This window comes from Acomys russatus, chromosome 21 (genome assembly GCF_903995435.1).
Source record: "Acomys russatus chromosome 21, mAcoRus1.1, whole genome shotgun sequence".
Lineage (NCBI taxonomy): Eukaryota > Metazoa > Chordata > Mammalia > Rodentia > Muridae > Acomys > Acomys russatus.
In genome coordinates, this window is record NC_067157.1 from 15,989,543 (window position 1) to 16,005,657 (window position 16,115).

Consider the following 16,115-nt stretch of genomic DNA (forward strand, 5'->3'; position numbering starts at 1 on the left):
AGACAACCCAGCATGCTGAGGAGTCTGCTTGTGTGATGAAGAAGCAAACTTAACCCTGAAACTGCCAGAGCCAGAGCCCCTACTCTTCATCCTTTCCCATAGGCTGTGCAATCCTTACATAATCTCTCACCTCTGCAGTCTCTCCCAACTCTTCTTGCTCCCTCCTAGTGCTTTTCATTCAAGACATCAATCTGTTATTTGCTCGTAAGCAGTTACTCACTTTTTGGCCGACTCTGTATGTATTTAATCACATTCACGCAATCATGTGGGCTCCCACTCCATATGAGCATCCTATGGCTGGTAACTTCTTCTCTTCCCTGATGTGTACTGGTTACAGGGCCACTGCTGTAGCATGGCCAGTTACTCCTCATCCAGATCTTTGTCCTGGCTCCTCTTGCTGCCATTACTTTGGGGTTGTAGGGTATATACAGAACCACCTTTGGAGCTTGTTACCATGGAGAATGGATCACTGGGCCTGGGCAAGCCTTGGTTTCTGCGTTTGTAAGCTCAGAAGATGATTGGCTAAGGGATAATGAAATAGATGGGAAGTGTCCCCCTCCTCTCTCTGGAGATCCCCACCCCTCACCCTCACCCCTCCCCACCCTTGCTCTGGCACTCAACAAATAATAATGCCTTCCTGTTACTTCTCTAGTGCTCTGGGCAGTTCTCTCCTCAGAACCATGGCAGCAAGGTTGGCTGCTGAGATGTGCCTTCTGTCGGTAGCAGCTGTGTGTAGAACGCTGTCCCTAGCACAGTGCCAGTGACATGAAAATGCTGCGGAATGAAAGCGGCAGAATCTGTCATTGTACCAGTTACACTTCCTGAGGCACACTGGGAGTGCAGGTGTGCGCTTGCTACACAGGGCTTAGTGTGGGTTCTGGGCATCCAAACGCAGGTCCTTCCAGCAAGCTATCTCCCTAGATCCTCTGTTCTACTGAATTTGCTCTAACTTACTAGCGTGTTGTTTATTTTTGCTAGTAGTGTAATTTTCCTGTTATAGCCCCTGTCCTGTGAACTAGTCCTGAAGACACACAAATAAAGATCTATTTCCCCTAGGCAGGACACCAGCAGAAACAAAGCAACAGTTGTACCAATGATGTAGTGAGGCAGTGAGTTTAATTAGGCTTACTTATAGGAGCTTGGGCTCCTTGTAGGTAGCTAAGTCACTAAAGAAAACAATCTTTTCCAGTAGTTAAGTGGTGGACTACCTGTATACTCAAGTGCTGACCACATCTCATCCATTGGCCGGAGGTTGATTTCAGATCCACCACAACTGGCTGATCAGCATAGAGGAAGCATGAGCCCTTGCCAGGCTAACCACACATCCACCATGACCTCTCTAATATAATGAGCACAGTCTTCACATTGTTCTGCACACTTGCTTATTTAAAATTCGTGTGTGTGTGCGCTAATGGTATTTTATATTCTAATATTGATCTGCTTCTTTTAAAAAATAGTTATTCCTGCTCTCCACTTTTACAAGGAAAAAGCTACACACCGATTCTACACAGCCTGTGGAATTAATTAGAATCTGAGCTGGGAACACAAATCAATTACTTCCTTATCCCACATATGTAGAAGGCTGGGTCTCAACACTAGAATCAGCAGTCCAACCTAGAACTTCACACATGCTAAGCAAGTAGTCTACCACCGAGCTATGTGCACGGCACTCAACACTTCAGATGCCATAACTCTATGGACTTTTTGTATTTTATAAGCAGAAGATTTCCACTATCTTTGAGAAGTGAATATTTACATACCAAATATGAGTCTGTTTCAAAAGTATGTCTGTATTTAACAGTTGTCAGCCAGCCGACACTCTATACAGAATAAGACATCCACTACTGAATAAAAACAGATAGGAGAAGTGGGTGTATGTCTTTGGAAAGCAGGTTGCATCTTCCTAGGACTTGAATGTTGGAGTGTTAGATGGTCTTGTCATCAAACAATTCTTTTGAGAGGAGGATTTTCACTGGACTGTGTAGAAAAAAAAATAGAAAAGTAGATTCTAGAATGACAGCAAGCTTGGGCTGGAGTCCTTGACCGTAGTGCCAGTTGTACAGGTAGTCTTAATCATTTATACGTATACTTTCAGAATCCTTTTAAATAGTTTAGATTGGATAAAAATGTGTCTCATTATAGTGATGCATATTTCAGTTGTTTTTGTTATAAGGTTAATAAGTTACTTCCCACACAGCTACAGTGACCAACATTCGGTCTACAAATCCACATGTATGGTAATTCGTATTACAAGCTGGACACACATTTGGGGAGCCTGCATAATACTTTTCCATGTAGAAATTAGATTTTAGCTGAAGGTGCTTATCAGTGCCAGAGATGTGGTTGTAATACCTGATTTTCATAGCTTTTTCCCCTTCTGCATAAACTCTTGTCCTGTTCCAAGACTGATGGTATGATTGATTGTATAGCAAGGCTAACAAAACCTAAGCTTCAGGCCCCTTCAGTTGTCCTTCCGAGATCCCAGTAGAAGCCATGGCAGTTTGGTACTGATTCTCTAAAAGAAGGCCCTTGTAATATGAGCGTGATCTATGCAGCTACCTTTGTATGTAGCATGTGCTTTGTCTCATCGAGATCATTCTTAGAGGCACAGCAAAGAGGCCAAAGGTAACAAAAACCAAGAAAAAGTAAAAGTCTAAAGTCATTCCATTCCTGGGAACAGGGAGGCCTTCTAATGTACTAATCGCTCCCCGAGTCTCTAGTGATATGTCATCCTTTTTCATTAAACTTTATGCAGCAGGCAGATTATGTTCAGCTCCCAGCCTGTGCACAAGGCTTTTAATAGCAGCACAATCTAGTGTCTGCCTGACTGACCTTCTTTCACTAGGCCTGTCTTACTAGGGGTGGGGGTGGGGGTGAGGAGAGTTGTGGAAGAGGTAGAGGCCACACAGCACAGTGGGACAAAGAAGACAGTTTGGAGCAGTCCACACTCACACTTTGATATCAGGAGGGACTCTACTACCCCTCTTCCTGTCCTGATCTAGGACTGAGTGAAGTAATCAAATCCTCAGGTGCAATGTTTTTCTATTAAAAAACAACCATACAATATATTCTGGTCACAATTTCCTTTCTCTCAACCCCTTCAAGATCTTCCCTACTTCCTCACCTAGCCAGCATCATGCCCTTTCTTTCTCTCTGCATCTCTCTCTCTCTCTCTCTCTCTCTCTCTCTCTCTCTCTCTCTCCCTCTCCCTCTCCCTCTCCTTCTCCCTCTCTATCTATCTTTCTCTCTTTCTCTTTCTCTCCCTTCCTCCCTCCCTCCCTCTCTCTCCTTTAAAAACAAACAGGGAAAAAAAATCAAGAAATACACACAAAGACACACAGAGAGAGAGAGAGAGAGAGAGAGAGAGAGAGAGAGAGAGAGAGAGAGAGAGAGAGAGAAACAAAAAGATACAAGCAAAGGACAAATAAGACACTACCAAAAAAAAAAAAAAAAAAAACCAACAACAGAAGCCCAAACAAAGCAATATGAGACAAAATGTCTGCCAAAACACCATTAAATTTATGTAGTGTTGGCCAACTCCTCCCAGCCATGGGCCTACCGTGAAGCATGGTGAGTACAGCCAGTGATCTTTCCTTTACAAGCAGGTACCAGTTGCAAAGAGCATCTTTGCTAGGGATGGAGCCCATGTCCACCTCTCCCTCTCAGTGCTGGATACGGTGCAGATTTTAAGGCTTGATTTAATAGGTCACTGATGAAAGTCTGTTCCCTCTTCCCTACATTCAAATAACAGGATTTAATTAGGCTTCCATAATGGTGTTCCCTAAGTGGACCATTTTATAAAATCAGAGTCAGGTAGAGGCCAAGTACCCAACAATCTGAGTTTAATCCATAGAACGCATATAGAACCCATACTGTCAAAGGACAGAATCAGTCCTGAGATTTGTCATCTGACCTCCAAGCATGCACCATGGCATGTATGCACCCTTGCATAAATAGATGGTTGGTAGGTAGGTAGGTAGATACATACATACATACATACATTATGCATAGATAGATTGATATATAAATAATAAATAGATGTGAGCACACACAGTGCTTATAACAGGTGCTTACTGAATGCACACATCCCACATGGTTTACTTGGAATCATGGTCCATGGCCCTGGGTGCAGCCCAACTGAATGATGGCTGTCAACCATGTTTGCAGAGAACGATGAGGAGCAGGATGAGCTGCCTTCTCTGGATAAACCTGGCTGGTACTCCCAAGGGAACGCTGCCCACCTTTATGAGCTTCTGAAGAAAATGACTGGCAAGCCTGAGCCCAAGGTAATTTCTGAATGAGGCGAGCCCTGATGTCCATATGCAGGTATAAACAGTCGTGAACAGAGCCATGGCGGCTGTAAAGGGTTATGCTTATGAATCTAGGTGGGTCATCTGCCTCTGAGCAGCTGCTACATCTCTCCTTTTTCCTCTTCTGACTAGATACACTTTTGGTAAATACCCAGTCTTTATCTGAGCGCTGGTCCATTGGTACCTACTTTCCTTGCCTCCTGAGAACTATTCAAGGGGTCATGGGACACAGGGCCTGGATGAGGAGCCTCTGGTTCTTAGCCCTTAGCCTCACACCCTCTTCTGTGAGTTGAGGGGTATGGTCTGGATCAGTAAGGCTTTGCCTCAGAATACTTGGGGACCTTTCTAAATTGTTCATGCTGGAGCCATGCGCTCAAGAGTTGCGCTTCAGCAGATGCAGGGCACTTGGGGTTGTGTTTCATCAGATCCAGTGGTTATGATGCATGTTCTTAGTAACAGGTAATCCCCTATGAAAAGTTGTCAGTTTTACTTCTAGAGGCATATTTACTTATAGACATGGGAAACACACAGGTTCCCTCTTTCATTAGGAAAATCAAATAAAATTGTTTTTTATGTTCTTTGCCTGCCTTCTATCTTCAACAAACCTGTGAGTCAAACAGGACGAATAATTGGTTATCTGTGAAATTATTTATAGAAGTTGAAGACACTTATATAGTGAGAATTTTGGAATTTTGGGTTCCTTATAAACACAGAAATCTTATAAGAATGTGTTTTCATTTTAATCCCTGGTGTGGGGATATGAGGCTGCTTCACAGCAGCTGACTATGATTTATCTCATGCTCTCACAAGTATGTGATTTTGCCAGCTGCAGAGAGTTTCTGCAATTGTGTGATGTTGGAACCCCTGGAGACTTTTCAGATACACAAGTGCCCCATGTGTGGGTGGTTGCGGGGCTGTTAGTTGGTTGTTGTTTGCTGTAGCTTGCTGTTGGTTGCAGTTTGCTAGGTAAGCTGTGCAAAAAGAAGAAGAAATTAGATATCCTGATGGCGCACGATCAAACTTGCTCCAAGGATGCTCCTAGTCAGCAGGAAGTAGTCTAATGATAATGTTGCCCTGACTTTATTCAGGGATGTCTTTCTTTTCCTTTGTATCCTTGCTTCTCTCCTATCTTGTATCAGGGGGTGAAACTGGGGACAGAAAAGGGGAGAAAAAGAAGAGTGCCCGAAGTAGCAAAGACCAACTAAACTCTTAGGCCGTTTTTGGTTCTTGTACGCTGATGTCTGATGAGGGGCTTCCTCTGTTATCCGTGCAGTGGCCGTCGCTCCCATAGCCATGCCTCACTCAGAATTCTCTGTCTGGATCACAGGTCGTTTACTTTGGTGACAGCATGCATTCAGATATTTTCCCAGCCCATCACTATACTAACTGGGAGACAGTCCTTATTCTTGAGGAGCTTCAGGGGCAAGAAGCAGAGAGGCCTGAGGGAGCAGAGCCTCTGGAGAAGAGAGGGAAATATGAGGTAAGGGTCCTGCCTGTCCTTTTTATGGCTGTTTGAAAGCTGAAGTCTCCTTTTGCTGCCTGACGTTAGAATCAGCCTGAAATGGTGTTGTGTGTCTGAGGTTCCAGCACATGGTAAATGGAACAAGAGGATCAGGATTTCAGGGCTAACCTTGGCTACATAGTGAGTTTTACACCAGCCTTGGCTTCATTAGACCCTGCCTTAAAAAAAAAAAAAAAAAAAAAAATTCTAATCTGACTGAATACCTTCATGTTTCTGTTGTTTGTGTTTGAATGGCTATGATTTAATGGCTTCCTCCTGAGAGACACCTCTAGCTGCTTTAGTAGTATTTTCTGGTTTTAGGGACCTAGTATGTGCCTATAGGTGTTCTGGGTTATGCAGGAAGGTTGACTGAAGAAAGGACACTGCAGGATGGACGTAGGCTTCTCAGCAGCCGCTAAAGGACACCTAGGAGCTCTCTTACTGTTCTAATGTGCTTCTTCGTTTTAACTAAAAATAAGATGCATACTTTTTAGAATATTGTGGTCTTAAATTTCGGTTAAAAAACAATTTACTTTTAATGGTGACCATTTTTAGCAAATAAGAAGAAGAGGTAATATCCTTTAGTTAGGGAAAACCTACACACTGAATCCACAGTGGGAATCCAATGCATTTGAAGAAAATGAAGGAAGAAGGAAAATACATACATGTGTCTGTGTATTTCCTGGAGACGCAGGCAGGTCCCACTAGGGCTTCCTTCCAGGTTCTGAGCCAGACAAGGGGACTCATTGATTACATCATGAAACAGAGCTGGCCATGAGAAAAGTATCAGAAATGTAGAATAGCATTAAAAGGCAGTTTTACCAAATCATTATGTTTTACAGGTATGTGACCATTAGCATAGAAGTAATCATCAAGGTATCAAAATGAATACAAAGGTTTATTCAGAATGCTGGTGCTAAATTGGCATTCCAAAGCCAGAGACAGCAGCCATAGCCACAGAGGTACAAAGAGACAAATTATCCCCTAAGACAACAAAATAAACATCTCTTAGAAGTAACCCAACAAACACAAAAGACTGCCATCCATAAAATTTAGGATCCTATTAAAAATTTAAATACAAACTTACATAATAGAAGATATAGACTTAAGAGAGGATGGCATAATTTATTTACAAAATTGATGCAATGCTGTGCAAAACCTATTTGGGTAGGTTTTCTGCAGTTAGACAGAAAATGTAACACTCACAAAACTAAGGAAATAAAATAATTATAAATAAAATAAGGAAATAAAATAAAAGGAAGTTTTTTACCCTAAGATTACTAACCCTATTATAAAGGGATTTTACCCATAGATACTAGTCACATTACAAAACCTTATTGATTTTCATCCTGGTACTCATGACATGGTATACCTATCCCAGAATTCTAATAGTCTCACACTCTGAAGTTTTGTATTTTGAGTCAGGGCCTCACGGTGTAGTCCAGGCTTGCCTCAAACTTGGAGTCCTCTTGCCTTGGCCTCTTGAGTTCTGGGAGTATTTGGATGCACCACCACACCCAGCTAGTTTCTGAGATTTCCTAACACCAGTATGATGTTGGTCATAAAAATTCCAGACTTAGGAGCCTTTGAATTCTGAAGTTTTAGATGCTTAATTAAAGTATATTCAAATAGTCTCAAACTGAAAAATTCTAAATCTGAGCAATTTCTCTGGCCCTAAGGATGTCAGAGGGAGATATTCACTCTGTCTATAACACTTTTGAGTAGAGAATAGGGTTCCAGCAAGGCCCCTGTGTTGCATTCTGAGTTACCATACAGGAGCCAACAGAACATTCCAGTTAGGAATGAAAAAGGGGGAAAATATGGTGATCTTCCTCATTCTTCACATAAAAAATAAACTCTGAAGGGATTATAGACCTGAAAGTAAAACCATAGCTGTAATAATTGAGGAAAGCTTGAAAGTATTGTTGTAACTGTGGTGATTTGAATGAGATGACCCCCCCCATAAGCTCACATAATTGAACTCCTGGTCTGCAGTTGCTGGGACTGTTTAGGAAGGATTAAGAGGTGTGGCCTTGTCAGAGGCGGTATGTTACTGCAGCTGGGCTCTGAGCCGTCCCCACTTAGTTCTCTGCATCCTACTCACAGACGAGAACGTGAGTTCTTAGCTCGTGCTGCAGCACCATGCCTGCCTGCCTGCTACCGTGCTCCCCACCATATTGCTCCTGGACTAACTATAGCTGTATAGTTAGAGAACCCTAACGATAAGCCCAATATACTCTTCTGTAAGTTGTCATGGTGTCTCTTCACAGCGATAGAAAAGTAGCTAAGAGAATAACTTCATTGTAAGAAATGATTTCTCAAGCTACAACAAGATGGATGGTAAGAAGTAGAAACACAGAGCTGGAGAGATGACTCAGTCAGTAAAGTGCTTGCCTCGGAATCATAAGGACCTGAGTTCAGTCCTCAGAACCCATGCTTTTTAACATTGCTTGGTGGCACATGTTTGCAATGCGGGAGATAGGGGGCGGAGAAAGGAGGATCTGCGGGGCTTCCTGACAGCTGCAAGTCACTCTAGCCAATCAGTGAGCACCGGGTTCACTGAGAGAAGCTGTCTCAAAAACTAAGGTTGAGAGAAACCCAGCAAGACACTCAACATCAACCTCTGCAGAGAGAGAGAGAGACAGAGAGAGAGACGGACAGAGAGAGAAACAGAGAGAGAGACGGGGAGGGAGGGGGAGGGAGGGAGGGAGAGAGAAAGGAAGGGAGGGAGGAAAGAAGGGAGGAAGGAAGGAAGGAAGGAAAGGAAAGAAGGAAGGAGAGAGAAATAAGTACCTGGAATATACCTACCCCTTGGAAAATCAGTACATGAAGAGTCTACCTGTGAAAAATTCTGTGGATAATTCTAGAAATAGACATATTTATCTCTCAGTACTCTCGGCGAAGAGCTAGAAAATATTTTTTTTTTAAGATGTATTTATTATTATGTATACAGTGTTCTGCCTGCATGTACACCTGCATCCCAGAAGAGGGCATCAGATCTCATTACAGATGGTTGTGAGCCACCATATGGTTTCTGGGAATTGAACTCATGACCTTTGGAAGAACAGACAGTGCTCTTAACGACTGAGCCATCTCTCCAGCCCAAGAAACTATCTTGATACATACCTTATGATACTTTTTAGATTATGACAACTGACCTTTTAAAAAGCCAATCCTGGATCACGTTAGAAGGACACTGATAATAAGGAAGTACTATTTCTTTGCAAAAATGTAATAGGTTTCCAAACCCTGCTCACAGATCCCTATAGCATTTTCCTATTTCTGCTTGTTTATTGAGTGAAAAAACACAAGACCAATTCACCACAGGTGCCGTTCTAATCACAGCTGTTCTATCCTCTTCCAGGAGCCAAAGGTAAAGCCTCTAAATTCCTTATCTAATAAATGGGGCTCATACTTTACTGACTCAGTCTCAGGACGAGGGAACGCCGAAGACTCCCTGGTTTATACGTGGTCCTCTAAGAGAATCAGAACCTACAGCACGATTGCAGTCCCCAGCATTGAAGCTATTGCAGGTAAGGGGAAGTTTACCTGTGCAGCCTCTCCTTGCCCAAGGTAGAAACCACTGGAGGCGTCATCATAAAAGGAGGACATAGAGTTACTTTTTTCCTTTATTTTTGAGATTATGATTTAATTACATCATTTCTAGCTTCCCTTTCCTCCTTTCAAAGCCTCTTATAGACCCTCCTTGTTCTCTCTCAAATCCGTGTGTGTGTGTGTGTGTGTGTGTGTGTGTGTGTGTGTGTGTGTGTGTGTGTGTGTACTGCTCAATCTGTATAATGAATAATGAGTTTTTGATAGGGGAAAGAGCTTCTCAATATGGCAGCCTGGATCAGGACATACACACACACACACACACACACACACACACCTGCCTACCTTTCTGGAGCCAACTACAAAGGCTGGACGCTTTTTTTTTTTTAATCTGATTGGAGAAATAGGATACCAGTTGGGAGAACTACCAGAACAAGATGCTTAGGAAGTGCGCAAGATGCACCTGGCTTTGGGGCTGCACTCCCCCAGAGAGTCCACTTTCAGAAACGTCATGTAACTTGTAAGATGGGAACAGGAAGACATGGTGGGGCCAATCAGCTCCATCAGCCTCTGTCGTGAGGGTGCTTTAAGGCAGAGTCCACATTTTCACAGGGCCTGAAACTCAGCTTCAAACAACGGAATAGCAAAAAATTACTAGTTTCCCTAATCAGTGGGTAATGGAAAGGAGTGTCCGTTCTCTTTTGAGGAATATGTTATTCTGGCACTCAAACAGCTCACGTAATGTACAGCCCAAAAGGAAATATTCCCGGGAATATGAGGGTAGGAGACCACAAGGATAATAACAACAAAACAAACCAACTACAGAAAACAAAATAAGAGGTGTAAAAACTAAGAGGATGGAAATTTTTAATTAAATCATTCAAAATCTAAATAAAGATAGTAATGAACAGACGTTAAAGCTGATTAGACACATCAGAAAGTAAACTACTGTACTGCTCAAAGGAGATGTGCAGAGGCTGGCAGCACAGCGCACTGTCGTAGAGAGCCTGTCTGGGTGTGCAGGGCCATCATAGCCTGCCTGCGTGTGCAGGGCCATCGTAGAGAGCCTGCCTGCGTGTGCAAGGCCATCGTAGAGAGCCTGTGTGGGTGTGCAAGGCCATCGTAGAGAGCCTGCCTGCGTGTACAGGGCCATCGTAGAGAGCCTGCCTGCGTGTGCAAGGCCATCATAGAGAGCCTGCCTGGGTGTGCAGGGCCATCGTAGAGAGCCTGCCTGCGTGTGCAAGGCCATCGTAGAGAGCCTGCCTGTGTGTGCAAGGCCATCATAGCCTGCCTGGGTGTGCAGGGCCATCGTAGAGAGCCTGCCTGCGTGTGTAGGGCCGTGGATTCAAGCCCCAACACTGTGGAGTGAAGCTAGGCAGCGGGGAAGGCGGGTGCCGAATGAAGTTCCACCAAGTAAAACCACAGGAGACTCTGAAAGGGGGTAAAAGAGTTTTAAAAGGTAAAATGAGAAGGGATTTCTGTAATCGGAACTTCAAGAGTAATTATAATCATGTGGAACAAAGTAGACGCTTAGGGAAACATTTATTATTAACATGAGAATCCCTTCCTCAATATCAGTTCTCAGGAACAGACATAGTAACTGACAGTCTGAGCACTCCCTGGGCAGCCTTCCACCTTCAGATGGGAACTTTTTCTGTGCCTGTTTAATTGAGAAGCTGCTCGGAACCGCCACACACAAACAACATATGGAGGGCTGTGCTTTCTGTGTGGAGTCTTGGTGTCCAGTTCTCTTCTAAATTTGCCAAAGAGCTTGAGGAGAAAACAGCAGAACCCAGTTCTCTGCCCTTCCTTTGCGCTCGGCCCCTAGCCAGTCAGTTCCGCTGCCCGGGAAGACTGCCGGAAGTCCCTGGCTTTTCTGCTGCTGCCGGTGCCTAGTCCAGCCTCCAACCTGAACGCACAGGAGAAGAAAAATCTGTGACAGAAAGTGGCCTTCCCTCTGTACTGGTTGATCTTCATGGGAATTGTGTGCCCCTAAGTACTGGTTGTCCCTTCGGCACCCCAGTGGCTTCACTCGGGTGTTAGCTGTGTGTCCATCCTCTCTAGTTCTCTCACGTCCCCGTCAGAAGCCCGGATGAGTGTTAAGCTGGTGCATCAGATGCACTTCCTCTGTTACGGAGTGGACACGGGCGGCGAGGGGGAGATTATACCGTTTTTAGAATGAGGCCGTGGCCTGTGTAGGTTTGGTGCATCTGTGTGTCTGTACAAACCCAGTGTGTCAGCGTGTCCTTCTGCAGTGGGATTCTTGTTCTCGAGTGTTCCTTTTTGTTGTTGTTCAGTGCTTATACGCAAAATTAAACACAGCCTTAAAGAAATCTTTCTTATAAAAACAATCTGTTAAAAAAATATTTTCTTTCAAAATAATTCAGAATTTTATTGGAATGGTATACTAATAGAAGCCATTGGACTATTCTAAGATACCTAGATGGGTATAAAAATTATCAAGCATGCTTGTGAATAGTAAGAAGTCAAAGAAAAATGAGTTCGCATTCTAAAACTTCTTTTTAAAAAATGAGAAAATGAGCCCTCAGCTGTCACTTCAGTGCGCTTCTCTCTTTTGTTTTCTTTCTTTCTTTTTTTTTTTTTTTTTAGTGTATTTAATTTTGTTTGTTTGTGTCTGTCTGTCATATGTGTCTAGGTGCCTATGGAGGCCACCCAGTGTGGGTGCTTGACCTGAACTAGGGTCCCCTGGAAGAACAGTGAATGCTCTTAGTCACTGAGCCATGTCCCCAGCCCTGCCTCTTCTCTCTCTGCACCCTAAGAGAGACCGTGACAGGGCCAGCTTCTCTCAAAGGAGCTAAAAGGCGGGTCAAATAAAACTGAGACAAGCCCTGTTGGTTGCTGGGAACCAGAGGTAGATGTGTCTTACTTGTGCTGTTGGAAACACTTCCTCAAAATGCAAAATAATAATCACGTTTATTGTGAGTGAGTTGCGTCTCCTACAGAGCTGTAGCGTGATTCCGTCAGGCAGACTGCAGTTAGGCACTACTGTGTTGCTTACCTTAGAGTAAGGCAGCTCCAGGGAAAGTGCGATGCTCAGGGCTCTATGCATACAAGAGATGAAGCCTTACCTGACTCGGATGCTGCTGTCTGCTGTTGAAGTCCCAAGAGCCATTCTGTTTCTCTGTCATTTTGCCATGTACAAGTGTGTTGGTTTTGGTTCACTTCATGGAAGTGGTCCATAGTTGGGATAATGTGGCAGATACAGTGCATTCATGACAGAATTTAACAGAAAACTGCTACAATAAGCAGTGGGGAGGAAGGAGTTCTTTTTTCTTTCGCTACAGGTAGTTAACTGCCATCCGAGACATTGCTACTGCAGAGATGCAACATACATCTTGCTGACTCCATGGTCTCATAACTCACGAGGCCTGTGATCTTTTTGTCTGACTCTGTTTGCCTGTTCTATACCCAGGTCGTGCGCACGCGTGTGTGTGTGTGTGTGTGTGTCTGTGTCTGTGTGTGTGTGTGTGTGTGTGTGTGTGTTTCTTCAGGCAACATCCACCTTTCCCTTGTGATGGGATCTTTCACAGGTCTGTAACTCACCAAGTGGGCTAGGCAGGCTAGCTTGTCAGCAAGCTAGAGCACTGTCTGTATCCACCTCCCCAGCCGTGGGATGACAAGTGTGCACCCGGTTCTTTAATGTGGGTCCTGGGGATCCAGCTCAGGTCCTCGTGTGCATAACAAGTAGTTTACAACTGAGGTGCCCCAGATCCTTTTTTTTTTTTTTTTTTTTAATTATTATGTATATATCTGTGAGGTCTCTGTGACTGTGTATATACCTATGTGTGAGTGCTCAAGAGGCCAGAAGGGGCTTTAGAGTCCTTGGGCCTGGGGGCATAGGAGTTGGTGAACTGCCTGATACTGATGCTGGAATCCACACTCTGGTCCTCTGGCCCAGGGAGCTAGCATTCTTACCTCCTGAGCCATCTCTTCAAACATCCCTGCTTTTTAAAGGTGGGGGGAGGGGTGCCTGTGGAAGCCAGAAGAGGGCATCAGATCCCTGAAGCTGGAGTCCCAGGTGGCTATGAACCACTTGATGTGGATGCTGGGAAACAATTCAGATCCTCAGGAGGAGCAGTGCGTGCTTCTAACTGTAGAGTCATCTTATCAGCTACCCCTCCCTCCCCCTTTTTCTTAATATTAACAAATCGTTGCTGTTACCATAAGCAGCATTGCTGTTGCTTGTTGCATAGTTATGCCATTCCTATTCAAATACCCAGAAGCCAGAGTATGTTGTTTACAACTGCTAACTGCTTTCCTCTTCACAGTAAACCTCGCTTTCTCTGACATCAGGAAAGCAGTGTTCCTTCCTACCCAGCAGCAGGATTTTTCTCTGTGTAGCCTTGGCTGTTGTTGACTTGCTTTGTAGACCAGACTGGCCTCAAACTCACAGCAATCAGCCTGCCTCTGCCTCCCTGAGTGCTGGCAGCAGTATTTTTGTTTTGTTTTGTTTTGGTTTTGGTTTTGGTTTTCTGATAAAGATTAACTGCTTGAGCCTTGATGCCTCTCAGTGGCCCCTAATATAAAGTATAATTTGGGCCAGAGTCCTGGAGATTTTGTGTAGAATATCTAAATGTGATTTGGCATACATAATATTACACATTTCATATATTTGCTCTGTGCTCTGTGTCCTTGTGGTGCCCACCTATCTGTAGCACAAGCATCAAGATTATGAAACTCGGAAAAATAACAACATTGAATTTTTTAAATTACGTTTGGCTTTTTTGACATTATAATTATCTCATTTCCCCCTTCTGTTTCCTGCCTCCAAACCCTCCCATATATTGCTCTTTCAAATTCCTGACCTCTGTATTTGTTAAGTGCTGTTACATGTAAGTATGTATATACTATGTTCCTAAATACATAAATGCAAACTATCTAGCCTACAGAATGTTCCTTGTGCGTGGGTTTCCGGGGCTGACCCTTTGGCACTGGATAGCCAGCGGTGTGCTGTTCCCTAGGGAAGGCTCTTCCTCGCATGCCCAGCCTTCTTCAGTGAGCCGCAGTTCTTTGTGTATTGTGAAGCTTCATGGCCATTTCCCTGTCTACTTTAACGTGACCACTATCACTGTCCTTGTTCGGCTTATGAAACACTGTACTTTAATCTACTTGTTTTTATGGAAGTAGTGTTGAGGCTTACAAAACATAACGTTTTCCCTTATTTCCCTCACAGAATTACCGCTGGAATATAAGTTCACAAGATTCTCTACGAACAACTCAAAAGCAGCTGGCTACTATCCATTGACCCACTGTACCTTGGGTTCTAAAGACACAGACAGCAAAATAATCTTCACTGAAAAATGAACCAACCAAATGTGCAGCAGACATACTGTTGAAAAAAAATATTAATTTTCCAAAAATGCAAATGATTTATAAGAACAATTTTTCAATGAAAACTTACCAAGTGCATACCTGTCAATTTGTCTTTTTAAAATATAAATGATTTTTATATCTCATATTAATGTTTAACAGTTCTTAGTATATTAATATTTTTAGTGCCCTAGACTAAAAAGGAACACGACTCATACTTTCTACACTGGCAGTTTTTAGGGTTCTCCTGCAATGATAACAAAAGTATACGCAAGGGTATATCTATCTACCTACCTAGCCCAGCAGTTTCCAAAGCCTGGTCCACAAGTCTGATAGCGCGGAGCAACATAGAACTTGAAAATGCAAGTTTGAATGCCTCAGTCCATTCCTCCTGAGTCAGAAGTTGGGAGTGGGGCCAGCAATGGCTTTAAACAAGCCTTCCAACTCATCTGTGAATCTTAACTATGATTTGAAGCCTGTCGAGTAAACCCTGTGTATGCTGAATATTCAAAGTTTTGATATGTGCATATCAAAAAGTGTAACCAGAATTGATAGCCAATACCAGAGTCTAATGAAACCAGACTATTTTTTCCAAGCTAGCAGGCTTTTTGCTATTTCCTTTTTTTCCCAAAATACATCAAACAAAGAGACATGATTGCTTAAGACAATAGAGCCTTTTTCCTTAGTATTCGTTTCTCCCGTTAGGAAGAAGCTAAATTTATGTATATTAAAAACTTAAATTCCAGCTTTGTCCTTGGAAGGGAGAGTAACACACAGCGAAAGAAGCAGTCTACAGAGTTCATAGGTGCACTCCAGGTCAGGGCCCGGGTCCGCTGTGTGGTTTTGGTGAGTTCTATTAGCAGCATTTGCATCAGGTCATGTTTACAGAGATGTTTGGACTCAGTTGGTGTTTGTAAGTTCCTGGGCCCTTTTTTGCCTGTTAACTTCACTGTCCATAATGGACAGAACTAGAAAACATCACTATTTTTTCTTGGAATTTCACATAATAACATAGGCACTGAAAAACTATTTTCTTAAAATTTGCAAAGTTCAGATAAATCCCAGCTATACTATGAGGATACATTTCTCAGGGTAATTACAAGGATACAGAATGTTTTTCCTTATTGTCGGTATCTTTGATGTTGACCAATAAATAAACATAAACAGTGATCTATTTGATATCCAAAGTGTCATTGGAGTGTTATAATGAGCATGCACAATCAAGCTTAGGGCAAATAAAAGATGCCATTGTATGATTTAAGTAGAGATTTCACTTTATTTTAAAATAAAGCTATTTTTCCCCATTGGTGTTTCTTGTGTTAGTGGATAAGAATGCTTACTATTTTTTTTTTACGTGCACATGTGCTTTACCTCTACTGTGCATGTCCCAGTGAGTAAACTCAGGTTATCACACTCGGAGC

At 43.1% G+C, this 16,115-nt stretch overlaps 1 protein-coding gene across 2 annotated transcripts in view; it reads left to right on the forward strand.

The window, feature by feature from the left end:
- The window catches only part of Nt5dc1 (5'-nucleotidase domain containing 1), a 97,404-nt gene extending 82,237 nt beyond the window's left edge, over positions 1-15,167 (forward strand). The window contains exons 9-12 of one of the 2 annotated variants that reach the window (XM_051164593.1): positions 4,168-4,286; positions 5,638-5,790; positions 9,176-9,344; positions 14,558-15,167. In XM_051164593.1, the coding sequence (XP_051020550.1) occupies positions 4,168-4,286; positions 5,638-5,790; positions 9,176-9,344; positions 14,558-14,688 (572 nt within the window). In that variant the 3' untranslated portion in view covers positions 14,689-15,167. Of the gene's footprint in view, positions 1-4,167; positions 4,287-5,637; positions 5,842-9,175; positions 9,345-14,557 lie in introns of those variants that run through there. The other variant, XM_051164592.1, reaches the window with a different exon arrangement.
- The last annotated feature ends 948 nt before the right edge of the window (positions 15,168-16,115 follow it).